This window comes from Drosophila albomicans, chromosome X (genome assembly GCF_009650485.2).
Source record: "Drosophila albomicans strain 15112-1751.03 chromosome X, ASM965048v2, whole genome shotgun sequence".
Classification (NCBI taxonomy): domain Eukaryota; kingdom Metazoa; phylum Arthropoda; class Insecta; order Diptera; family Drosophilidae; genus Drosophila; species Drosophila albomicans.
Genome location: NC_047627.2, coordinates 5106727 through 5133454, shown reverse-complemented (window position 1 = coordinate 5133454; position 26728 = coordinate 5106727). Strand labels below are relative to the sequence as shown.

At 40.3% G+C, this 26728-nt stretch overlaps 5 protein-coding genes across 6 annotated transcripts; 4 read left to right on the top strand and 1 right to left on the bottom strand.

Annotated features, from left to right (window-relative positions):
• The first annotated feature begins 4232 nt into the window (after positions 1 to 4232).
• Positions 4233 to 7403, top strand: LOC117572474 (pancreatic lipase-related protein 2). Its single transcript, XM_034255326.2, has 3 exons — positions 4233 to 4446; positions 5371 to 5816; positions 6645 to 7403. Exons 1-3 carry the CDS (start codon positions 4233 to 4235, stop codon positions 7332 to 7334), a joined length of 1350 nt encoding a protein of 449 aa, XP_034111217.2. The 3' UTR covers positions 7335 to 7403.
• A 2508-nt stretch (positions 7404 to 9911) lies between these two features.
• On the top strand, positions 9912 to 17424 carry LOC117572465 (vitellogenin-1). Its single transcript, XM_034255313.2, has 3 exons — positions 9912 to 10179; positions 10243 to 10502; positions 16447 to 17424. Exons 1-3 carry the CDS (start codon positions 9948 to 9950, stop codon positions 17113 to 17115), a joined length of 1161 nt encoding a protein of 386 aa, XP_034111204.1. The 5' UTR covers positions 9912 to 9947; the 3' UTR covers positions 17116 to 17424.
• Positions 17425 to 20010: 2586 nt separating this feature from the next.
• LOC117568231 (uncharacterized transmembrane protein DDB_G0289901) lies at positions 20011 to 23571 on the top strand. The gene is made up of 2 exons (XM_052003640.1): positions 20011 to 20399; positions 23409 to 23571. The coding sequence occupies exons 1-2, from the start codon at positions 20011 to 20013 to the stop codon at positions 23569 to 23571; spliced, it is 552 nt and encodes a 183-aa protein (XP_051859600.1).
• Positions 23540 to 24200, top strand: LOC117570846 (ctenidin-3). The gene has a single exon (XM_034252728.2). It carries the CDS (start codon positions 23654 to 23656, stop codon positions 24140 to 24142), a length of 489 nt encoding a protein of 162 aa, XP_034108619.1. The 5' UTR covers positions 23540 to 23653; the 3' UTR covers positions 24143 to 24200.
• A 1027-nt stretch (positions 24201 to 25227) lies between these two features.
• On the bottom strand, positions 25228 to 26077 carry LOC117571203 (uncharacterized). Of its 2 annotated transcripts, none has more exons than XR_007955708.1 (2): positions 25631 to 25643; positions 25228 to 25558 (listed from the first exon to the last, which is right to left on the bottom strand). XR_007955708.1 is itself a non-coding variant. In XM_052008741.1 (2 exons), the coding sequence occupies exons 1-2, from the start codon at positions 26007 to 26009 to the stop codon at positions 25380 to 25382; spliced, it is 471 nt and encodes a 156-aa protein (XP_051864701.1). In that variant the 5' UTR covers positions 26010 to 26077; the 3' UTR covers positions 25228 to 25379. The 2 variants fall into 2 exon arrangements, 1 of the variants encoding a protein (XP_051864701.1); XM_052008741.1 differs by lacking the exon at positions 25631 to 25643 and adding an exon at positions 25718 to 26077.
• Positions 26078 to 26728: the final 651 nt, after the last annotated feature.

The following is a 26728-nucleotide window of genomic DNA, read 5'->3' as shown; positions in this document are numbered from 1 at the left end:
TGTGTACATAACATACATATTTTAATTGGTGCATTCACTTGCATAGCCTCAGGTCTCAAAACGGAACTTCACTCTAGAGCACGTCCAGAGGGCATGATGAGCAAAGCCAAGTGCCAAGGTGAAGCCCATCAATGTGTTCGCCTTGAGCAGCCTCTTGAGGCGTACCAAGCATCAAGGATTATTGTTAGTCCCCTTAGTCTTATCGAGCATGTCTCGTTTTAATTTGCACAGTAGTTGAATGGTTAACTTTATTTTTTTCTTTCGTTATGCCTTATGAAGTTCATAAATGTTCGATTCGATTCGATAAGATAAGCTTGTCGAATATTTAGTGTGTTTTATTGGATCATCTTCAGAAAAAACTAAAACCAGCAACGTTGTAGTCGATTAATGAAAAGCACGTGCTCCAATAACAAAAATATTTGCACAATTTTTCAGTTCTGTGTACTTTTTTTTTTTTGGCTTTTTGTTGTTACTTTTTGATTATTTTTGTTTTGTGTCTGGGGGTCTGAGGTTCACACAATCTCTGTGGAACTATATATAAATCGTTCGTGTAGTAAGTGCTGTTTGAATAAGTCACCGTCAAGGCTGCAGCATAAACACGAGACTTACGACTCAACTTTCAGCTTTGTCTATTAGTTCGTTTCTCTCACTCGTTTTTTTTTCTATTTTACTCTTAAGCTCTAAAGTTGTCGCAAAAAGAGCACAGAATTACTCTTCATTCATTATTAAAGACTTAAATAGAAAATTCGAATTAAATTAAATAGAAAACAGTGTCTCACAACTTTTACTTTGTTAGCAGGAATCAAAGATTTTTTAAAATATCAATGAATGAATATGAATGAATATAACTTAACCAATGAATAAGTGAAATAAAAAACAAGTAAGAAAGCTACAGTCGAGTGTGCTCGACTGTGAGATACCCGATACCCATTTTGAATAAAAGCAAAATATTGCGGTATTATTTTCAAAATATTCCAAAAATACTAAAAAATACTAATAATATACCAAATAGTATGTTTGGTATATATATATAGTACGCCATTCAAAATATACCATAGATGGCACAATGTACCAGATTGTTGGCCAAAGCAACTCAGACCCCTAGTAAGTAGGCGTTTTTGCCCATACAAAAGTATTTTTTTAATAACGTCGACAATTTTTATCTGATCCTAACCAAATTTTCAGGAATTACAACTACTATAGCTATTATTGTATATACCAGCTTTAAAATTACGATTGTTACTCGATTTTTGTTGATTTTCGGGGGCGGAAGTGGGCGTGGCAAAAATTTGAAACAAATTTGATCTGCGTGCAAACATAACAAATGCTGTCGAAAAAAAATTATTGCTCTATCTCTTATAGTCTCTGAGATACAGTGTTTTATACGGACAGACGGACAGTCGTCTCGGCTGTTGATGCTGATCAAGAATATATATACTTTATAGGGTCGGAGATGCCTCCTTCTACCTGTTACATACATTTCCAGTCGGCACAAAATTATAATACCCTTCTATCCTATGGGTAGCGGGTATAGCAAGGAAGCATTGCAAATGTATACTGCTTGGAAATTCATGTTTAATATTGATTTGATTACTGCAATTTGCAATTTGTACTTCGAGTCGTTGTTCACTTGTCAATCAACTGTCATTGTCAATCGTTGTTATTGCTTTGCAATATGTGCAACGGGCATGAAAATCTAAAAGCCCTTCGCTGTTCCTTCTCCTCCGCTGCAATACGGTCACACTGGCACGAACTGAAGTTAAAGCCAAAGCTTTAGCTGATGTCGCGTGTGCAAAGAAGTAATTCATGCAAATTAGCTGACAAAACGTGACACACACACACATTCATATACACACAGAAAGAGATGGACAGATAGATGTTTTTGTAGTGGTAACTGACATTCAACAATCAGCGATAAATTGTTGGCAACCATTTTACAGTGCATGCGCCAATATAAACACATACACACACACAGACACACATATGGGCAACAGTAACTACAAAGGCAACAACAAGTTTCGTCGCAGTGCAGCCTAAAAGTAGGCAACGACTTTTAAGGAATTTAAGAGCTTGTAAGCGAATTTTAGGCTGCACACATAGTCATAGTCAAAGCAGCAATTGGTACTCTCACTCAAAGTTCTGCCTGAGTTCTGAGTGAGACATTGAGTAAAACGGATTTGGCAAATGTGGTGAAGGCATGAGTAGAAAATTTACCGTAACCGAACGGCGAAGCAATGCACGAATGAGTTTCGCGACCGTGAACTCGGTTAGTTGTGCGCCGCATTGATGACGTCAAATTTATTGTGTGTTTGTTTTTTCGTTTTTGTTTTGCTTTTCAATACAAGACATTGAAAAAAAGAAAGACATGGAGTAATTATTATATATATGCATGTAATTTATTTATTTTATTTGTCAATGACTGAATGCATAAACATAATTTTGCTTATTGTATCTGAATTGTTATAATAATAATACATATTTTTTTTTAATGTGTTATTCTATTTACACATATATTATGTATGTACATATATTATTTACTAAAGTACTTACGCTTTCCTCCAAGCTCTCCATTCTTAGCACTAAATTTGCTGCTCTGCTGCTTCTGCTCTGCAAGCCATGAACGACGAGAATGCCAAAATTTCATCCGACTACTCAAAACATTTACTCTGCATTCACACTCATTCTATTCATTTCGCTTTGGTTTAAATTTCACTCATTTCGCATACAACGAAAACAACGCTCACCAATGCGCAATTCACTTTGTTGAAACCGTTTTGGCACGCCGCATTGCGACTCAGGCTTGTTGTACTCAAATAACCGAAAATTTTGAGTGCATTCGTTCAGACCTCTAAGATGAAGCTGAAGTCGAATTGCTTGCGATGCGAGTAAGCTAATAGGTTGCATAGTGTAAGACGAATTTGTAGCGATTTTGTGATGTTAGTCGCAATGGATTTCTCATCAGATGATGAGCTGCTGTTGGAGGAAAGTTTTTTTTTTTAAGTTAAAACAAAACAAAAAAGTGAATGGAAGAATTCATCCAATAAATTTGGGAAGAAAAGCATTCATCATTTATTTGATGAGCTGCGCCAAGATGAAAAAAATTTGTGGAGTATAGTATAATGAAAATCAGCTTTTATTACACTCTGTTAAAAATTGAACTAAAAATTAAACAAATTTTAACAAGTAAGAAAGCTACAGTCGAGTGTGCTCGACTGTGAGATACCCGCTACCAATTTTGAATAAAAGCAAAATATTGCGGTATTATTTTCAAAATATACCGAAAATAATACAAAATGCAAAAAAAAAAATACTAAATGGTGTATTTGGTATATATATATAGTACCACATTCAAAATATACCATAGACGGCACAATATACCAGATTGTCGACCAAAGCAACTCAGACACTTAATAAGTAGGCGTTTTTGCCCATAGACAAGTATTTCTTTAAAAACTTCCACAATTTTTATATGATTGCAACTAAATTTTCAGGAATCATAAATACTAATATTATTATTGTATTAAAGCTCTAGCTTTAAAATTACGCTTGCTATTCAGTTTTTTGATTTGAGGGGGTGGGAGTGGGCGTGGCAAAATTTTTAAACAAACTTTATCTTTAGCATAACAAAAAATATAGTTATATCTTTTATAGTCTCTGAGATCCTGTGTTTCATACGGACAGATGGACAGACACACAGACAGACAAACGGACATGGCTAGATCGTCTCGGTTGTTGATGCTGATCAAGCATATATATACTTTATAGGGTCGGAGATGCCTCCTTCTACCTGTTACATACATTTCCTGCCGGCACAAAGTTATAATTCCCTTCTACCCTATGGGTAGCGGGTATACAAATTTGAATAAAACCCCAATTATACCTACGGCTACTGTCGAAATTTCAGTCGAATCGGACTCGTAGTTTTCTTTTGACTGCGTGTGGAATTGGAAGTGTCCGCGGATTTTAGAAAAATGGAGAAAGAGCAATATCAGTCTGTGATTTGATTCTTGTTTTTGTAAGGGAAATCGCACTGCGAAATCAAAGAGCGCTTGGATGCTGTGTACGGTGACTCTTCCCTTTCGATGGCGACCGTCAAAAATAGGTTTAACTAGTTTCAACATGGTCGCACGTTGGTGTTTGATGAGCCACGCCCAGGTGCCCCGAAATCGGCTACCACGGAGGATAACGTGACAAAAATCCACGATCTCGTATTGGCAGACTGCCGATTGAAGATGCGCACCATAGCTGAGACAGTAGGCATCTCAAAAGACCGCGTGGGTCATCTCTTGCATGAAATTTTGGGCATGAGAAAGCTGTCGGCGCGATGGGTGCCGCGTTTGCTCACTCCGGACAACAAACGCAATCACTTCAGAGCAGTGGCGAAATTGGTCGAATTGGATTACGAACTGCTACCCCATCCACCATATTCTCCAGACATGGCCCAGTGTGACTTCTTTTTGTTTCCAAACTTGAAAAAGTTACACGTCGGACTGAAATTTGCGTCGAATGAGGAGATTGTCGCCGCCACAGAGGCCAATTTTGCAGACCTCGAGAAAATCTATTTTTCAGACGGGTTATTATGTTGAGAAATAAATCGCCACTTTTCCAAAATTTTCGTGTTTCTTTTGGAAGCTAAGTACTTTTCGGACCACCCTCGTAGCAAGCGACTCGTCTTCAAGAACATTACTGCACCGTTTGAAGCTTGTTTGATTGCTTGCGTTTTGTCTTCATCTTCGACTTCGTTTCAGCCCGCAGTCAGTTTGCAGCCTGATATAATACTGCACTCAAAATATTCCATAGAGAACAAAATATATCGGATTGTCAGCTAAAGAAACTAAAACTTGTAGTAAGCAGGCTGATCAAGAATATGTATACTTTATTTTACTGTATTTGAAATCTCTTAAAAATATACTAAATATTTGTTAACTATATGTACTTTATTAAATTATAATTTATTCTTTTCGATGATGGTTTAAAAAAAAAGTCAAGTTTCATACAATAAACAAGATCTTATAAAAGTTTAGTAAGGGGTGTTCTTTAGTCGTGCCTTCTCAACTGGCTACTAATTTAGCTAATATTTATATTCTCGAAGTTGAAAAGCAACTTCTGAACACTCCTCGAGTGCGAGTCAATGGTCAGCTGCTATGGGAAGCAAATGATCGCCGCTGCGGTGATCAATAATCGCTGTTGGCTTGGGAAAGCGATTAGAAAAGTTTTGTTATTGCCTTTGTTTGGGATTGGCTTGTTTGCTCTTGTTAAACACTTGAGCACGTGGTATGGCTCAATTGAAAGTGTTGCAGCTGATTAATCAGAGAAGTTCACTCATCAATATATATCTAAATATTAAATACGGACCATTTGCCTTTCAAGATGTCAACAGCGAAATGGGCTATAAATTGGTTCTACGGCGATTGCAGTTCTCAATTAGAATGTCGCAATTGCTTTGGCTGTTACCACTGCTGCTGTTGCAGCTATCATGGCCCACCGGTGCCCAACTGGCTAACCCAGTGCTTAAATTCCAAATGAATCTGCTGCAGGAGCAACTGGCCACACTCTGTCGCACAATCATCAATCGCACTGGGGATCAATCCAAGGTCCTGCCAGAAATGGCGCGCATGAGTTTCGTTCTGCAATTGGATGCTTGCAGCAATGTTAGCGTGCCGCTTAACCGTGCCGATGAGCTGTTCACCACGTCCGGCTTCTCGCTGAATAGAAAAACGGTCATCTTCATCACCGGCTGGGGCACCACCATCGATAGATCCAACAGCGGACCAGTAGCCAAGGCATTTGCCTGCCGCAATGACACCAACTTTATAGTAAGTTAACGAGCTTTATCTATTTTTATACCCGCTACCCATAGGGTAGAAGGGTATTATAACTTTGTGCCGGCAGGAAATGTAAGTAAAGGGTAGAACGAGGCATCTCTTCTAGATCAGCGTCAACAGACGAAACGATCTAGCTATGTCCGTCCGTCTGTCTGTCTGTCCGTCTGTCCGTATGAACACCTAGATCTCAGAGACTATAAGAGATCGAGCTATAATTTTTTTCGACAGCATTTGTTATGTTTGCACGCAGATCAAGTTTGTTTCAAATTTTTGCCACGCCCACTTCCGCCTCCGCAAATCAACAAAAATCGAATAATAAGCGTAATTTTAAAGCGAATTGATACAAATTGTCAAAGTTATTACAGAAATTCTTTTGTATGGGAAAAAAGGCCCACCTACTAGGGGTCTGAGTTGCTTTGGCTCACAATATGGTATATTGTGCCGTCTATGGTATATTTTGAATGCGGTACTATATCGATATACCACATATACCATTTGGTATATTTTTAGTATATTTACAGTATATTCGGTATATTTTGAAAAAATACCACAATATTTCGCCTTTATTAAAAATGGGTAGCGGGTATCTCACAGTCGAACTAACTTTCTTACTTGTTTTTCGTTTAAATTTTACTACAGTTGTGGCAACTTAATTATACCAAAAATAGAATTCGGTATATTTTGTGATTTGTGTAATATATTATTTTAAGAATAATACCACAATAGCGGGTGTCTAACAGTCTAGCGCACTCGTTTGTAGCTTTCCCACTTCTACATTTAAAATGAAAACATAAAAACTTTGAAATCACACTATTTCAGATACTAGACGCCGCACACTTTATACGCACTTTCTATAGTTGGGCAGTTCTCAACACCGATACCATTGGACGCTATGTGGCCAAGGCATTGATCAAGCTGGACTCAAACTATGTCACCAAGAACGTGCATCTGATTGGACACAGTTTGGGGGCACAAATCGCTGGCTCTGCGGCCAGATATTATAAGCAGCTGAGTGGATTGCAATTGTCGCGAGTCACCGGACTTGATCCGGCCAATCCGTGTTTCTACGATGGCAAAGAGCTGCCCGGCACACGCAGTGGCGACGCCAAGTACGTGGACATTATCATCTCGAATCCGGGCTTGGCCGGAACCTCCGATGAAGCGGGCGATGCGAACTTCTTTGTCGAGGGTCTGCAACCCATCAAGAAGGGCTGCACTGGCCTGGATGCCATCGGCTGTTCACATCAGCGTGCTGTTGATTACTTTACGGAATCCGTCTATCCGAATAACACGCAAAACTTCAGAGGAAATTACTGTGCCGCCTATGCTAGCCTCTGGACTGGCCGAGCTTGCAGCAATGTGAGAACAGCGATCATGGGCTATGCGGCCTCACGATCGGGTCTCTTCTATGTGGAAGTGAATCAAGAGGAACCCTTCGGCAAAGAAGCGAATCTGGACACGTTTACGCCCACCAATAGTGCCTGCGGTGCTTGCAATCCCAATCTCTAAGCTCGCTTAAGTGAATACTGTAGTGCAATTGTTGCCACAATAAACAGAAGCGAACATTGATTAAACGAACATTGATTAACGAGAGTTTTACTACAATAGTTTGATGGGTTTCATCTAGGTGTAAAAACAGCAGAAAACAGTTTATGATTAGCAATGTTTTTAAACAGAGATGTTATTGTGTTCATATTATATTGAGGCTTCATTTCATATAAAGCATTTTAAGAGAAATACATTTTAACAATGGAAAAGGAGATAAATAACTAAGGTAAGGAACATGCAATACAATCAATATACAATTATTAAAGGAAATTTTAAATAATATATTTGTAATAGGTCGCTTGTCGCAGCAAACATTTTAGCAACGACTAAAAGTATGCAATTTAAAAAGTTGCAATCTTAATTGCAAATAATAATTTATACCGAGTTTAAAATTCAACTCAAAATTTAATATGAAAACACAGTTAATAGCTTAGTTGCAATTTAATTAATAATAAGAACCAAGTTTAAAACTTTGTTAAAATTTAGTAAACAAAAATAAATTAAGTACTAAAAAGAAAATGTGGAGGAATTTTGAACCTAAATATTCTCCAATGATCAAGAATATATATACTTTATAGGGTCAGAGATGCCTCCTTCCTGCCGGCACAAAGTTATAATACCGTTCTACCCTCTGGGTAGCGGGTATATTAATACTTCCAATAAAATATATTAATATCAATATTAAAATGTCAATATTAGTGTACTTATTACTGAATATACTGTGACGAATATGACAGATATATAATAAAAATTTTGTATTCAATTGACAATTGAAAATATATGATTGCGTTTTATACAAATTCTTTGTGAATAATATTCTACCACTTAAAATGTAAGGTGTCTCTCCCAGTTGAATCTCATTTGCATTGCGCTGTTATGCAAGCTGTCAACTGCAATCTTAGATATCGAATAATTGTCAAATCATATCATAAATTGACTGGCAAATCCGTCAGTATGGGAATTTCCATATCATGCAAATATCATTCTGCGACACAGCGCAGGAAATATAATTATAAAAATGAAAGTCTAAATATGAGCTATACATATAGATCATTAGAGTAGCTTCAAATGTTTGGCAGTTGTTCGTGTTTTGTTTTGTTTGGTAAGTGCGCTGATGTCAACCAGTTCTTTGTGACGTCGCTGGTTTCAAAATGGATTGACAGCACGTTTGCAGCATAGCAATAGCTCAATTAATATGATATGGTCGTAGCTTAACTTGCGTGTGGGCGGGGAACTTCAAAAATACTACTTACACCAAGCTTGGTCGATAATGTTGACTGAGTCATGAACTTGGCGCAGCGAGAAATCACTTAAAGCTGTTGATAATCATTATAAAAATACTTTGTGAAATCGTTGTAAGTTGATATGATTACGAAGGCTGCGGTCAAGCTATTAATGGAAATATATAAAGGGGAAAATGAAAGAAAACTGATAATTAATAAGTGACAAAGTGAAAAAGCATTTAATGAATTGTGGAAAAGTAAAAAGAAATACAAATTAAATTAAAGTCTGCTAAAAATAAAATTAAGTGCGGCAATATAAGTTATTTTATTTAAGGCAAATTTAAAGAGGAAGCTGTAAAATAAAATAATATTAAACTTGTAAATTTTAAATAAAAGTAATTAAGGCAAATAATGGAAAACAATATTTTAATATAAAAAATTAGCAAATAATTATATTATAAAATAAGTTGATGTAAAATTAAAAATATCATTAAAATTGATTTAAAGTTAAAATATAAAAAAATACAGCAATAATTTAAATAAAACCAATTTTGGCATATATGCCAGAATTTAATAAAACCAATTACGGTAATTTTGAAATTGTCAAAAATGTGGAAGAAGAAAATTGAATCAAAAGAATAAATTGTAAATAGTAAATATGAAATTATTATTCAACAGGGTATTTGGAGTTTAGCCAATGTTATCGAATTACTTTTCATTTGCTTGCAGATACAAAAGCGACAATCTGGTTGAGCTTCGCTATAGAACGATAAAGTGAGTCGTAATCGTTGTTTGTTTATTTTGTTTCGGGTTTGTGTTTTGTTCGTTTGTCGTTTTTGTTTCGGTTCGATGTTGATTTACTTTCGATTAGTATTTAAATAAGATGCCGATGACAGTGGAGAGTGCAGAGTCGAGTGCACTCTCCATGAGAGACGCGAAGGCGAGTAAGTGATAATGTCGATTCTAATTGAGTAACAAATGTGCACCTTATCTGATTGATGTGATGAGCATGAAATACAAGTCGAGTGCACTCTCAATGAGAGACGCGGAGGCGAGTAAGTGATAATGTCGATTCTAATTGAGTTACAAATGCACCTTATCTGATTGATGTGATGAGCATGAAATACACCCATATATGTCACAGTTCGAATGCGAGTAAATACTCACGCTCACATTCGCATTCGCATTCGTATTCGCACTCGCATTCGCATTCGACCAGCTCATATAGTGTGTTGTGTATAGTCGTCGATGGAGATTCTAAAGGTCTATATGATCGGCGGGGGGGAACCTCGTATAAATACTGGAGTTCTACAATTTCCGGCATTCAATGTGATCGCGACAGTTGCCTGGCATGGATCACAAGGTGACTTTTCTTGGCGTCGGACTGCAGCTGCTGCTGTTGGCCAGCTTGGGCAATGGCATTGACTGGACGGTCACCGATGTGGTTGGCTCCATTGCCAATGTCGGCAGCAGCATCATCGATCCCAAGCTGCTGCCCACACCCGATTCGCTGCTCCAGAGCAGCAAGAATCTGCTGGTCGGTCTGCCCTTCGAGTACGTCTCCTCTTCCATCAATTATCTATGTAAGTGACAGTCGGATAATCTGCTAATAAATCACATCATTTAACATTTAAACTTTTCTTTAGGTTCCCAGGCTCTTAGTTCCAATAAAATCAAGTCGAAATTCACACCGGATATTAACAAAATGAATTTCCAACTGCGCAACGCTTGTCAGCGAAGCACTCATCCACTTCTCGAGGCGGAAAAGATGTGGCACAGTCCAGAGTTTGATCGCAATAAGAAGGTTGTCATTCTGGCCACCGGCTGGACAACTCGAGTCAACGATACGGAAACAATCGATGGCTTTGCCCGTGCTTACAATTGTCGAGGCGATGTTAACTTTGTGGTGAGTCAATTGACATTTGAAATCAACTGCTTTGTGGAGTACTTTTAGTATAAAATTCGAAATTTGAATTGCCACATTTTCCAGTTGTTCCAATGTTAAAGCTCCTATCATTGTCTATGTCAAGGTTGTTGCTTCACTTGTTGATAACATTTGCGACCTCATCAATTTTAATCGCCATAAATTAAATACGCAACGCTGTAGTATATAGTATAGTGCAAATTGATGATTGCAATCTCATCTGCTAATTCGTTTATGTCGCAAGTACAACAGCTTTTGATATGTCCCCATCTTGGGAGTAAAAGTTGTAATGCGACTTCACTGACACACGATTGCCAGAATTTAATATATTAGTGTCTCAGGCTATAATCGGATTATCTGTGCACATAGACGGGTACATATATTGTGTAATTGATGGCAACTGTGAAGGGGAAACACAATTCTAACCACTTCCCAAATCCTATACAGATTTGTAGACTTAACAAGTAATTTAATATAAGCTGTTACTTCGTTTGTGGCTAACCTGCTTTAATTTAGAATGTTGCAACAACTCACATAACAGTCCAGAAAAAGTACTTAATACATTCGGTCCACAGCTATGCAGAGCTGCAAGTCATTGACAGAGTAAACTGCTAACAATCAATAAGTGCAAAAAAGTGTTTGACATAAATTTGTATCTGTTTCATGTTATGTGTGTGTGTTTGATTAGGCGGTGGACTGAGATATTTGAAAGGGCGTGGTCAAGTAGAAGAGCTTCACACAGATTTTCAAACCTGCTTAGTTGCCCTTTTGCTCAACGGTTGCTCAACAGGTGTGCATAATTGCAACAAGTTCACAAAGCTGTGCAAAGTGTGAAAAAGTGAATGCCAAAAATTTCTTAATATGTGAACCAAATGTATGTGGTTGCCTTTGACTAGGCGGCGGACCGAGATATTAGCGAAGGCGGACTGGATAAGTAGGCGTGGTCAAGAAGAAGGGCTTCAGAAACTACAGCTTGGTTCGGTGTGTATGTGTGTGTTGTATATGTGTGTTTTTGGCATTCCTATTGAACTGATTTTCATAGAAGAAGTCAAGCAGAAGAACACACATACACACAAACACATGCACATGCAAGTTGAGGAATGTTTGTGAAGCTCGCCTCTCCGACCACGCCCATTTGGCAGATTGGCGTTTACTATAATCTTGGTCCGCCGCCTAGCCAAACACACACACAAAATATAAAAGAGATCGAGACAAATTTTTGGCAATCACTTTTTTGCTGAGCTAAGCCAGTATCTACATACATACGTGTTGCAATTCTAAACAACTGCTGAGCTGTTGACCAAAAGTACCTTAAGCAAGCTGGGAAATCTTAACAAAGCTCGTCTGCCTGACCACACCCACTTTGCCTGACCATACCCGCCTAGTCAAACTCACACAGAAAATGTTTGAAAACACAACTTATGTTATATTTTAAAAATATTTGAATATTATAATTGAAGTATTATTAAATTACTAATAATCGCGAGCGAATAATAATATAACGCGATTCGCCCCGCGATTTATGTTATGTTATGTTATATTTTTAAAATATTTGAATATTATAATTGAAGTATTATTAGTTATTTAATAATACTTCAATCGCGATTCGCCTGCAATTCGCTTGCGATTCGCTCGCTCACGCGCGATTAAATCGCGGGGCGGGGATCGCCTGCGATCCACGTGCGATCGCGAGTGAATCGAGGTTTGAACATTTAAATAATAATGCAAATAAGTCGCGAGCGAATCGCGCGCGAATAAATGCGAATCGCGAATAAATCGCGAGTGAATCGCAGGCGAATAAATCGCGGGGCGAGAAAATGTTTGAAAACACAACTTATGTTATATTTTAAAAATATTTCCGCGTGCGATCCGCCTACGATCCGCGTGTGATCCGCGTGCGATCCGCGTGCGATCCGCGTGCGATCCGCGTGCGATCCGCGTGCGATCCGCGTGCGATCCGCCTGCGATCCGCCTGCGATCCGCGTGCGATCCGCCTGCGGGGCGAGAAAATGTTTGAAAACACAATCGTGAGCGAATCGCAGGCGAATCGCAGGCGGATCGCGAGCGAATCGCGCGCGAATATGTATCTTATATACTATGTTCTGGAGAGAGAGTCTTATGGGCATATACATATGTATATATATTGTAAGTGGTCAGCATGGGAATGCTGACTTAGCTCGAATGCTGTCCCAGCGTGCAGCAGAAGTGGGTGATCGTATTTCACGTCCACTTGAGTTTGTTTATCTATACAATACAACTCAGTGTTGCTGTTTAGTTATTGGTACAGTGTACCCTCGATACATGCACATACTACAAATAAATCGCGAGCGAAGTATTATTAAATAACTAACCTGCAGGCGAATCGCTGGCGAATCGCGCGCGAATAAATCGCTACTACAAATAAATCGCGAGCGAAGTATTATTAAATAACTAACCTGCAGGCGAATCGCGCGCGAATCGCTGGCGAATCGCTGGCGAATCGGGGCGAATCCGCCCCGCGATTTATGTTATGTTATGTTATATTTTTAAAATATTTGAATATTATAATTGAATCGCGAATCGCGGGTAAATCGCAGGCGAATAAATCGCGGGGCGAGAAAATGTTGGAAAACACAACTTATGTTATATTTTAAAAATATTTCCGCGTGCGATCCGCGTGTGATCCGCGTGCGATCCGCGTGCGATCCGCCTGCGCTCCGCGTGCGATCCGCGTGCGATCCGCCTGCGATCCGCGTGCGATCCGCGTGCGATCCGCGTGTGATCCGCGTGCGATCCGCGTGCGATCCGCCTGCGATCCGCCTGCGATCCGCCTGCGATCCGCGTGCGATCCGCCTGCGATCCGCGTGCGATCCGCGTGCGATCCGCCTACGATCCGCCTACGATCCGCGTGCGATCCGCCTACGATCCGCGTGCGATCCGCCTGCGATCCGCCTGCGATCCGCGTGCGATCCGCGTGCGATCCGCCTACGATCCGCGTGCGATCCGCCTGCAATCCGCGTGCGATCCGCCTGCGATCCGCCTGCGATCCGCGTGCGATCCGCGTGCGATCCGCCTACGATCCGCCTACGATCCGCGTGCGATCCGCCTACGATCCGCGTGCGATCCGCCTGCGATCCGCCTGCGATCCGCGTGTGATCCGCGTGCGATCCGCCTGCAATCCGCCTGCGATCCGCGTGCGATCCGCCTGCGATCCGCGTGTGATCCGCGTGCGATCCGCCTACGATCCGCGTGCGATCCGCCTGCAATCCGCCTGCGATCCGCGTGCGATCCGCCTACGATCCGCCTACGATCCGCGTGCGATCCGCCTACGATCCGCGTGCGATCCGCGTGCGATCCGCGTGCGATCCGCGTGCGATCCGCCTTCGATCCGCGTGCGATCCGCGTGCGATCCGCCTTCGATCCGCGTGTGATCCGCGTGCGATCCGCGTGCGATCCGCCTTAAGTATTATTAAATAACTAATAATACTTCAATTATAATATTCAAATATTTTAAAAATATAACATAACATAACATAAATCGCGGGGCGAATCGCAGGATCCGCGATTTATTCTTTTTTTTATTTATTAATTTAGTTTAAATAATTTTTTAATTATTCAAAATATTTTAAAAACATAACATAAGTTGTGTTTTCAAACATTTTCTTCAAGCAACTTAAAATAAGGGACATTTTTCTTGGTCAATAGAATATCATAGACGCACTTGGACAAAATATTGAAAAAAAAAAAACCTACTTATTCGCCTCGCGATTTATTCGCGCGCGCGATTCGCCCCGCGGTTTATTCGTGAGCCGCGATTATACTTCAATACTTTAATTATTATATTCAAAAATTTTAAAAATATAACATATGTGTTTTCAAACATTCGCCCGCGGTTCGCCCCGCGATTTATTCGCGTGCGATTCGCTCGCCATTTTTTCGAATCGCGCGCGAATCGCGGGTGAACCGTAGGCGAATAAATCGCGGGGCGAGAAAATGTGTGAAAACACAACTTATGTTATATTTTAAAAATAGTTGAATATTATAATTGAAGTATTATTAAATTACTAATAATCGCGAGCGAATAATAATATAACGCGATTCGCCCCGCGATTTATGTTATGTTATGTTATATTTTTAAAATATTTGAATATTATAATTGAAGTATTATTAGTTATTTAATAATACTTCAATCGCGAGATCAAGTTAAATTTTTGGCAATCCCTTTTCAGCACTTTAGCGCAGCTTATTTTGGTAACATCGAGTTGCAGTTCTGCACAATTGTTGAGCAACAGTTGACTCACTCAGGCACTTTTAGACAGAGGAATCATTAGGAAGCTCTACTGCTCGAATACATACACTTAGCAGGTCCGCCCACTTTGCTATATAGATCCGTCGTCTAGTAAAGTACACACACAACATGTGTGAAGAAGAACTTTTGGCAATGACTTTTTGCTAAGCATTGTCTTGCATTTCTGCACAATTGTTTAAAAAAAGTTCATTTACTGTTGACCTAAGTAAGCTGAAAAATCTTTGTGAAGCTCTCCTGCCTGACCACGCCCATTAAATGCAACCGTCCACACTATTATCTCGGTCCGCCGCTTAGTCAAGCACACACACAAAATATGAAAGAGATTGTGACAAATTTTTGGAAAGCTTAGTTTGCCAGCATGTTAGATTTCTGCACAACTGTTGAGTAACAGTTGATCGAATGTTGAGTAAAAGCTTGTCTTTGTCAGTGCCTTACATTTCTGCACATTTAGTATATAAAGACAAGAGCTCGCATAGAATAGATTATTTTAAAATTGCCAGCAAAGATATCTCTTTTAGCGGACATCTCTATTCATGGGCAAACACATATTTCATGACTTTTGTCAGCGTTCGCAAAGCAATTTGTATTACCCAAATGTTGAACTAGATTCACTTTAAATAAGAGAAACTATAACTTATAAAATTCTGTTCAAAAAATACTAAATGTTTTAAATGTTTATGAAAACAAATTGAAACCAATATTTTTTTTTTTGCATTTCCAAATTTTTTGGTAATTGTATTATCGAGCTAAACTAATTTTGTATAAGAGGAACTATTATTTAAAAATTTCTGTGTAGAAAAAATAAATACCTTAAATGAAAAGGAAAGTATAATGAAAGTCATGAACTATTTTTGTATATACAGTAGATTCCGGTTATAGCGACTTTCAAGGGACCGACGATTTTACGTCGTTATACCCAGAAGACGCACTAACCGAAAGGAGCAAAAAAATTTTTTGTGTTTTTTTTTATGGTTGCCATGTTTTTAATAGAGTTTTAAGATAAAACAAATTAATTTTTAAACAAAACAAAAAAAATGTATACATTTCATTTAATATCATCGTTTTTCCATAATAAATCGTATACCTGCATGTTCCTTAGCATAAGCTAAGGCGTCAGCTAAAACTAACAGAGAGTAGTGAGAATATAAGAACCTTCCTGTCGGCTCTACGAACACAAGCAAGAGTGCCGATCACTGTTAAATACATACATTTCTAACAGCGTTGTTTGATGCTTAAATTTTTTGGCATTATTTCGCAGATTTTTTTTTTTTCGTCGCAATATCCGGTTGAATTCTGAAAAATTTCGTCGGTATAAGCGGTTAGTCGCTAAAAGCGGAGACGTTCTAAGCGGAGGCCCTTTCATATAAGTTTGTATGGGGACCAACCAAGCCATCGAGTTTTCGTCGTAATAACCGGTCGGACACTATAAGCGGAGTCGTTATAACCGGGTTCTACTGTATATAAATATTTTGTACTTACATTAATTTGTATATAATAGCAAATATTTGTAAAGAAAATGTTAAATGTTACATAACATAAGAAATTTTCATAAATGAAAATGGAATTTTAAAATGAATAATTTAATTAGTATTTTCTACATACATATATGGTATTCTTCATTTAATTTCATTTTTGCAGGCTGTGGACGCTGCCAGCTTTGTGGACACGCTGTACTCGTGGTCGGCCTTCAACACGGATGAAATTGGCAAGCACCTGGCCAGAGGTCTGGTGAAGCTGCTTGATGTCGTGGACGTTAGTAAAATCCATTTGATTGGCCACAGTCTTGGAGCGCATATTGTGGGTGCAGCTGGTCGCTATCTGCAGCAGATGGCGAACAAAACGGTGCCCAGAATAACGGGTCTGGATCCCGCCAAGCCGTGCTTCAATGAGGGCGAATCGCTGTCCGGATTGCTGCGCGGCGATGCGACATTCGTCGATGTGATACACAGTAATCCGGGTGTGCTGGGCAAGAGTGATCCCATCGGCGATGCGGACTTTTATCCCGGTGGCTTGAGCTCTTTGCCCAACGGCTGCCTGACTGTGACCTGTGCGCATTCACGTGCCTGGGAATACTTTGAGGAATCGATTTATCCCGGCAACGAGGACAACTTTCTCTCTGTGCGCTGCAGTTCGCTAAGCGGACTCCGCAAGAATCTCTGCGTAGGCCGCAATTATCCTATGGGATTTGCAGCACCAACGGATCTCAAGGGCAACTACTTTCTGGAGATCAATGGCAACAAACCCTATGGCAAAAGATCGACGCCAACTCGTGCCGCACGCCTCGAGAGATGCGGCCTCTGCCCTTGAGAATGGAAACGGGGGAATTTCCAATTCAGTAGATGTAGAACTCACCTGATTTTGTAATTTGCTTGCAAATGAGAAGCGCTTTGAAAGTGTTTTGCTAAATTACCATTGCAGAAAGGTTAAAGTATCAAGAGCAATTTAAAGCAAGCTTCGAAAAGCGCAGAAAAAAGAATGAGAAAAATATGCAAATTTATTATTACTTAAATATTAATACATATATAAGAAATAAAGTTATCTAATGAAATGTGTCGGAACTGATGCTAAGCATTATTTCCTGAGATGTTTCCTTACAAATATTACCACTAAAAATGCGCATTTCATTATATTTTCAAAATATTTTTGGTGTCATTTTGCAAGCTGTTTAGTTGACCTGGTCTTGCTTTGTAAGCCTTCATTTTGAGCGTTGACAATTCAATTAATTTTTGTGTATAATGCCCAAACAAGTAGCAGATGACTTCTAGCAAATACTCGCCTGACAGTTACTCTGTATTTACTTTATTCAACTTTGATTACTTTAAATATCAACAGCTTATTAATTGCTTATCAGTCAGCTACCCATTTTTGCCAAAAAATGTACAACAGGGTATCGAAGACAAATTGGCAAAACAATTTAGTGTTAAATAGAGGCCGCCGCACAGTTTGAAACAAGTCGCCAGGCGCCGCAGTACAGTGAAGCTCAACAAGGGTAAACCGCATTGACAAGGTCAATGAGGGGAGATTGCCAAGAGAATGTAGAAGTCGGAAATGTAATCCGAGGCGTAAAAGGAACAACTCTTCATGATGGATTGCTTGACCTTCAGAAATTCAATTTAAGGCTGCCATAAAAACAGGCGAGAGAATTGTAATGCTTAAAAGTTAACAGCAGATAGGGATTAAAATAATCTTAATAATTATAATTTCCTGATATTTTATTCGCTTCATTAATTTAAGCAGCATTTATATGTTCATAATTATTCAATGTTCTTTGATACCTACGGGAACTTTTTGAAAAGGTGTTTACTAAGATTAAGAAACATAATTAAATATTTGAGTTTCTTTTAAATTGATTTACTTATTTATTAAGTGAAAAATATTTGAGTGAAAAATAATATGAACGGATTTTTGTTAAATTTAAAGTCACTGCAAGCTTTTTGTTTGGCTTACTTCAATCATTGAAAGTTCTCATAAATGTAATTACTTTTTTGAAATGTAATTGCTTATTTAAGTGACTTCTTTGAATATTTATTGTCTTATTCAAATATGAGCGGAGAAAAATTTAAAAGTCACTGAAAGCTTTTTGTCTGTCTTGTTTAAATCATTGAAAGTTTCAGTGGAAGCTTTATTTATTTGTTGGCAAAATTTGCAGCTTTTCAAATTGCTGAAAACTAAAAGTAGGCAATGAAAAATGCATTTGTGATACTTAAATGATGTTATTGCAGATTAATCCCTTAACTTTTGACCGCTTAAATAATTTGCTGTTAATGATCACCCGAAGCATCAATCAAATGCGTTTTATTTTCGCTCGCTTCGCTCGCATAGCGATGACCACTGTGGCGCCACAGAGTGCAGCTACCGTGCCACACCGTGTGGCAGTGTTGCCCCTTCACCAAGCCAACGAACGAAGTCAACATGACAAATGACTCACACGTTGCGAGCAGCTTCGTCGGTGGATTAGAGGCTTAAGCAGCCGGTCAGCGCGGTTTCCGCTGATTCAGCAGCGAGGCGAGGAAATGATCCATCAAGCGAGTGTGAGTTATGTGCAATTTGGCAACGCCATGAGAGGTGCTCAAAGAGAGGGAGGGACTGCTGAAGGAGGAGCGTTGCTGTGATGAGCTTTTGGTGGCAGCTTTTTATACTCGCTACTCATAGGGTATATATAACTTAATGTCGACAAGAAATATATGTAATAACCAGAAGGAGGCATCTCCGTATATATATTCTTGATCAGCATCGACAGCCATGTCCGTCTGTCTGTCTGTCTGTCCGTTCGTAGGAACATCTATATCTCAGAGACTATAATAGATACAGATATAATTTTTTTGGAAAGCATTTCTTAAGTTTGCACGCAGATCAAGTTTGTTTCAAATTTTTGCCACGCCCTCTTTCGTCTCCCAAAATTGAGAAGAATCGAAGTGAAAGCTTCATTTAGAAGCTAGAGGCATGGTTTTTGGTATTTACAATAGTAACTACAGTATTTATGATTTCTGAAACTTTGATTGCGATCGGACAAAAATTGTAAAAGTTATTCAAGAAATACTTCTTTATGAAGCGTATGCGTAATTTTACAGCAATCTGATCTCGTCTATTTTATATACCTTTGGTATATTTTGATTATATTCTCGGTATATTAATTTGATATATTTAAGGAATAATACCGCACTGTTTTCCTATTACTCACAATGGTTAACTGATATCTCACAGTCGAACACACTCGACTGTAGCTTTCTTACTTGTTAATTTTTGTTTTGCAGATGCTCGTTGTCAGTGACGTTTTGTTTGGTTGCTCGTAAAGTGCTGTAAACTAGTTGACCCTGGTCAAGAATCGTATATGTTCAAAGTGGTTTCATAAACTGCAATTACCTCGTTCATCTTGTTGCCCGACTGGCTGACTAGCTGGCTGACTGGCTGCCCAGTTGTGTTTATGTTTCGCTTCTTTTTTTTTATCAGTGTGGATGAGGCCAGGGCAACCCCCAGCTGCAGTTAGTACGATTTATTTTGTGGATTCTTGTCTTGTCTGGTCTTGTCTTGACCACCTACTCAACACTCCCGTTTTGCCCCGCCTCGGACTCCCGCTGCTCTCTATGCAAAGTGCGATAAATAGCGAACGTTGCGTGGCTTTTGAGATCATTCACAACTGCAGCACTTCAACCACAGCACAACAGAGCAATTCAACCAAACACAGGAAACCTAGACGTGAAGATGAAACTGTTTCTTACACTTGCCGCCTTGTTTGCCTGCGCCTCGGCCAGCGCTATACACAGCAGCGGATGGAGTTCGGGTCCTTGGATCAGCAGTGGCAGCAGCGGCTGGAGCTCGAGTCCTTGGATCAGCAGTGGTAGCAGCGGCTGGAGCTCTGGTCCCTGGCGCAGCAGCAGCAGCAGCAGTCGAGGTTGGAGCTCGGCTCCCAGCTGGAGGCCAGCTCCTTGGCTAGGCAGCAGCGGTGGCGGTCACGGAGGATCACAGATCATCAGGGTGGTGAAGCTTGATGGCGGCAACGTTGGCTGGAGCCGTATTGGCGGCGGCGGTGGTGGTGGTGGCTGGTCTGGCGGTCATGGTGGCTGGTCCGGTGGTGGCTGGAGCAGCGGCTGGTAAAAGGATGCAAGCAAAAGGAGTTAGACTGCCAAAAGGATTTCGGGATTTATGAATTTATCGCATAACCAACTGTTAATGTATAAGTGTGTGTTTTTTTTTTATACTCATATTTTTTTTTTTTGTAATTTCAATTCAAAGCTATTAAAGAAATACAAAGTGCATGTAAATGAAGCAACTGATCGCATGATTTCTATTCGAATGATTGACGCGTTATGGCTTTAGCCAAGCAATTAGTATGCAAGCAAACAGTGAGAGTTGACTACAGCGTAAGTCGCTCGAAATATGCCAGATTAATCTAGTATATTTATTAGTGATTCTCCCATAATGTGGCTCAACTGTAGCTGCGATGCCTCTAAACAATAACGAGATCTTCGCACCAACACTTGACCGAACTTGACGCCACGATTTTTGTGTTTTGCATTTGCGTTGCGTTTGTTTTGTTTGGAAATTCACATGAATGCGATTTTTGAATTATGACCCATAACAATTAAAATTCTAACTTGACTCTGTAATTATTGGCATTACTCGCAGTTTGCGCATCGCGCAATCTTCGCTCACCCATTGCGCAGACATTTACGCAGACGTGGCACAGTGTGACCAGATGCACGTTAAGCAATTACACATTATAATACTTTGATCACTTATGTTAATTCGATGACTCGAATCAGTCGCATAGGTCATTAAGGCAGGCTAAATGATGAGTTTCCGGGTCTCAAGTTGTCTGTCTTCTCACTTGGAAGTGAAGTGAATGTTTTGCTAGTGGGAGATGTCTTTGCTTTGAAGGCTACACGATGCGATTTGGTTAATAGTTTTCAATTATGACTAGCATATAGTTATTAATAGGTAATTGCCATTCATTTAAGTGCGATTAACGATACCTTGTAAAGAAAAAACTACTACAAATTGTGTGTGAAATGTTAGATTCATTATTAGTTACAATATTATCTTAATAAAGGAATAAAATTAAAAAAATCACACATAAAATATTAAAACTATATATATTCTGACTTAAATTGTCTATAATATAGTTATTTATTTTACGTTAGTATCAACTACTACTATAAAAAAGCTTAAATTTTGATAAATTAACTTTTACATAATAAAAAAATAATAAATAGTAACAAAGCTACAGTCGAGTGTGCTCGACAGTGAGAGACTCGCTATCCATTTTTAACGAAAGCGGTATTATTCTAATGTAACCCAATTAATATACCACAAAAAAAAAATACATCCTATATTTGGTATGTTTGGTATATTGATATAGTACAAAATACTAAATAATGATTGTCAATCTTAAATAACTGTATTTTATAGCAACCAAAATTTCAGGAATTATAAATAAAGATGTTGTTATTTTATGTATAAAAATCTACAAACTTAAATGAAAGTATTCAACTGTAGATTTGAAATAAATTGACAAAATAAATAATTTATGAAATGAATTTGTTTGTAATTAAATATAATTTTTAAAAATATGTATCTACTACACCTATAAAAAGATTGAAAAAAAAATTGTTTAGCTATATGAGTAGTTACAAAATTTAATAGAAATAAATATATATGGATTTAAAAATAAAAATTGTTGATATAATAATAAATAAATATAATAAATATATGTATGCGCTGATTATTGTTGAGTATACTTTTCCTAAAATAGTTTAAATTTACATTAATTATACAAAATTTTAAAAAGTATCTATCTAAATATCTTTTATATCTACAAATAATACATTTAAGTGAATGTGTTAAAACAAAATACAGAAATAATTAATAAAATAAATATAAACTGTTAGAATGGTCTACACTATTCGCGGAAGAACCTTTGAAAACAAATATATGGAACACAATTAAACATTGTAAAGGTCGCATTACAAAAATGTTCAATGAAAAGTGAAGACTTTAAAATACCAAAGCAGACTTGAATTGAGCAATTTTTGAACTAAAGCGAATAAACAAAAAATTAAACGAGGGCTCGCAATAACTTTGTTGTAATAAATGCCAAACTATTGTAATAATTTTATTGCTTAGCCATAAAATGAATGAAAAGCGGAAATGGAAGTTAAGCTAGTGTCATTGCTTAGCTCAGCTCAGCTCAGCTAAGCTCAGCGCAGGCGTCGTAATAATTGCATTTCAAGTGTTTTATGCCCACTGTGCGACAGTGCGCATAAATGTTTTGTTAATGGCCTGAGCTGAATTGTTGTCTTTGCTTCGCTGAGGTCGCGTCATGGACTTGGCTGTGGATTTCTGTTCGTGGCTTTGTGGCAACAGCAACAGCAGCGGCAGCCTCTGCGTTGATGCAACATATGGCAAGCGCAACTTGAGTTACTTGAGCAACTTGAGCAGTCACTCATGGAAATGTTTTTTTTTTGGGTTTTCAGTTTTGCAGTTTTCCGTTTTGAGTTTGAGCTTTTGGCTTTGATTTTGCCTTTTGAGTTTGTGTTTGGAGTGTTGTTTGTTTGTTTATTTGTTTTGTTTTGTTTGCTTTTTTGTGTCTGTTGGCACAGCAATTGACATTGAACTAGTCATATGTGTGTGTGTGTGTGTGTGTGTGTGTGTGCAAGTGTGCGAGTCGTGCAACACCACACACACTTGTCGGAGCACTTGTATTGCATGCAAACACCAAAAAATTATCAATTTAATTACAAAACGGCAAATGAAAAATTACAGAATTTAAATTGTAAATTTGTCAGACAAATTTGCAGCTCGGCTCGGCTAAAATGCTTGTAATTAATGACAGTGCTATGGCTCAGCAGTTTACAAGTGCGCTCCGTGCGCGGTGCACGCTGGCGTATGCGCGATATTCCCATAGCATAAACGTTGCGTATGCGCCGCGTGTGCCGCACTTGAATGTGAGTGTAGTATGTGCATTCGACAGCCACCGCTGCCGCCAACTGGCAAGAGCCAAGAGCCAAGAGGCAACCAGCCAAGTGCCACTTGACTTCTCAATTCAATTCACAATATTCGCAATGTTCAATAATGCTCAATGCTCGACTCTTAATTCTCAGCCTTCCGAGTAGCCTTTGGGAGCGTCGCTGCATGACGTTCGCCCCCGCATTGCAACGCTTTACGCTGCGCTTGCACTTTGGGAGCGAGCATGACTCAGCTGAAGTTAACTATAAAAGCGCCGTGCTGGGCCTGGTATTGGCATCAGTGGAGCTAAGCTTCTAACAGCAAACAGCAAACAGTTTTGCAACAGTTCTTCCAATTGTTCCATTCCAACTCTAAAAAGGATCTTCGTCTCCAGCTCACCATGCGCTACGCTCTGGTCTTTGTGCTTCTCTGTGGCCTGATGTTCGCCTTCACCTCGGCTGGACTGCTCGGCGGCGGCGGCGGTGGCGGTGGCTATGGCGGTGGTGGCGGTGGCGGCAAGGGAGGCGGCGGTGGCCAAGGAGGCGGCTATGGCGGTGGCGGCAAGGGAGGCGGCGGCGGTCAAGGAGGCGGTTATGGCGGCGGTAAGGGAGGCGGCGGCGGCGGTGGACAGGGAGGCTGGCAGAAGAATGGCGGCGGCGGCGGTGGAGGCGGCGGTTATGGCGGTGGTGGCGGCGGCGGTGGCAAATCCTTGGCTGGCAATCGCGGCAGCTCGGTGTCCTGGCAGGGCGGTAATGCCGGTGGAGGCGGCGGTGGCAAACATGGCGGCGGAGGCGGCGGTGGAGGCGGTGGCAAGCACGGCGGCGGTGGCGGAGGATACGGTCCTGGCGGTGGCGGCGGCGGTGGTGGCAAGCATGGCGGTGGCTGGTAAACAGCAGCATCACCAGCCAACACACAACACAACACAACAGAAACCACTTCAGCACAACAGAAACACTCACTTCACAGACAGAGAACTGCAAGACGAAACGAAACGAAACTGAAATACTCCGGCTGCTCCTTCTCCGGTTGCAATGTGTTCCACGGCATAGATATGGAGTTATAGAGGCGTTACCCAATACTTTATAATTACATTTTTTTTTTGATCGTTTATTTTTTTTACTAGTTACACCCAAAGTTTCTCAAGTCTTCCTATTTCTTCCCCCCCACCCGCTACTCAACTTCTAATTGTTCTAAATAAATAAACGTTTTATTTTGCTAACAAAACTGAATTTGTTTTTTATGAAAATGCATCATAGAATGCAATATTTAGGAGTTAAAGGGATACGGATGATTAACTTAAATTACAAAAAAGATCTACAGTGAAATGTTCAAAGCACAATACTATGCACCCTAATAAAAGTTTTTCTCTAGAATAAACAGCAACAACTCTTTTAAAGTTTAGGTGCGTACATTTTTTAGTTGTTAGTTGTGTCCACAAATACTTAGTACAATATTATTTTCAAATCGACTATGAAGTATACTCGTATTACTGATACATTTCGTATTAGATTTTATTGAATTTCATACTAGCAAAAAAGAAACAAGTCAGAAAGCCACAGTGGAGTGGGACAGTCAAGCACACTCAAGTGTAGCTTTCCTACATGTTACTAGCACTAAGATTGTTTTTATAAAAATTCTAAATGCAGTTTTACTACAAGAATATTTCTAAATTTAGTTGCTGTCAATGTAATTGATAGCATAAAGCGAACAGATTTGAATATTTTAAAGAGTTAATTCATTTTCAGCACCTACTCTTTGTTCTAGCAATTTGTTCTCAAGATTCTAACTAACCTTCAACAATTAAGATGAATTTTGCAGTGCAACTGAGAAGCTCAGAGCTAAGAATCAAAAGACACTTGGTCGATTTCTAGACTCTAATCCAAAAGCTAAGCACTGCAATTAAATGCAATCAATCTAGCAACGAGCTTAAATGCGCTTTGTAAGCTGCTAATAAATCATGGCAAAAGCTTATTTTACATTACATTGTAAAGATTTATTGGCGGATTAACAATTAAGGCAGACAAAAAAAAAATGGGAGAATTGTTATATGTTCTATGTACAGTTGCAGGTTGCGTTCCGATTTTGAGTAATGTCGTCGCGTTTGGTTTCGTCATCCCCTGAGAATTCTACCAGCTCCATCCGGAAGACCAGCCACTCGATCCGCCACCGCCGCCAGATTTCCAGCCACCGCCGCCTCCTCCGGACTTCCAGCCGCCACCGCCGCCGCCTGATTGCCAGCCACTGCTCAGGCTAGACAATGCCTGCGACTTCCAGCCGGAGAGGCCAGACAAGGCGCTCGACCAGCCTCCGCCGCCGCCGCCGCCGCCAGAGCTGAGTTTCCAGCCACCGCCGCCGCCTCCGCCGCTCTTCCAACCACCGCCGCCGCCGCCTGATGACCAGCCTCCACCGCCGCTTGATGGCCAGGAGCTGATGATGACCTTGCTGCCGCCGCCCGAGGACCAACCGCCGCCGCCGCCGCCTCCACCCGATTTCCAGCCACCGCCGCCGCCGCCAAGATTCCAACCACTGCCGCCGCCCGAAGAGCTCCAGCCGCCTCCTCCGCCGCTCTTCCAGCCACCGCCGCCGCCTCCGCTGCTCCAGCCACCACCGCCGCCGCTTGGCCAGCCGGAGGAGCTGCCTCCAGATGACCAGCCACCGCTTCCACCACCGCTGCTCCAGCCATGAGGCTTAGCGTAGGCACAGGCGCCAAGCACGGCCAGGAGACCGAAAAGAACCAGACGTCGTATCGATTGCATCTCTTCAACTGTTCCTGCTGCTACTGATGTTCTTCTTGGAGTAGTTGTTGCTGCTGCTTCTGCTGCTGTGCAGTAACTAATTTCTAAGTGGGCGCACTCTCAGCTATTTATACACAGAGTTTGGCTAGCGCATCTAAGATTCTAGTCGTCGTCGTCGTTGTTGTCGTTGACTTCGTTGTTGTTGTTGTCGGCCACAGATGCAGCTGCCAAGCTCTCTCGGCTATCGCCCCCGTCATCGTCGAATGCCCGTCGTCATCGCCATCGTCGTCGTCGTCGTCGTCGTAATCAGATGTAATTGCCAAATCTGCTTAGCTGCTGCTGCTCGTTCACCACCGATCTTGGCTTCGTTTTTTTTCTTATATTTTTGGCCCTCATTATGCCAACTTTCAATTTCGTACGCTTTTGTTGTCCGCCCCGTCCTTCGGCCCCGCCCCATTGTGTGACTGCTTTGCCCTGCAGGGGCCCACAAAAAGAAACCCAAAAACAAAAACCAATCCAGTTGGCAGCCACCTGACAAACAAATTCTTTTTGGCCAAAGACCACATAATGTACATCGATTTATTGGCGCGCCATTTTTGTGTAGCAGCCTCAAGTTGTTGTTGTTCGAGTTGTTGTTGTTGCTGTTGCTGTTGTTTGGGGCCAAAGCAATTGACTGACGGCCAATTCTTTATGGCAGCCATTACTCAGAATGCTCTCGGGCTCATAATCATTTCACGAAA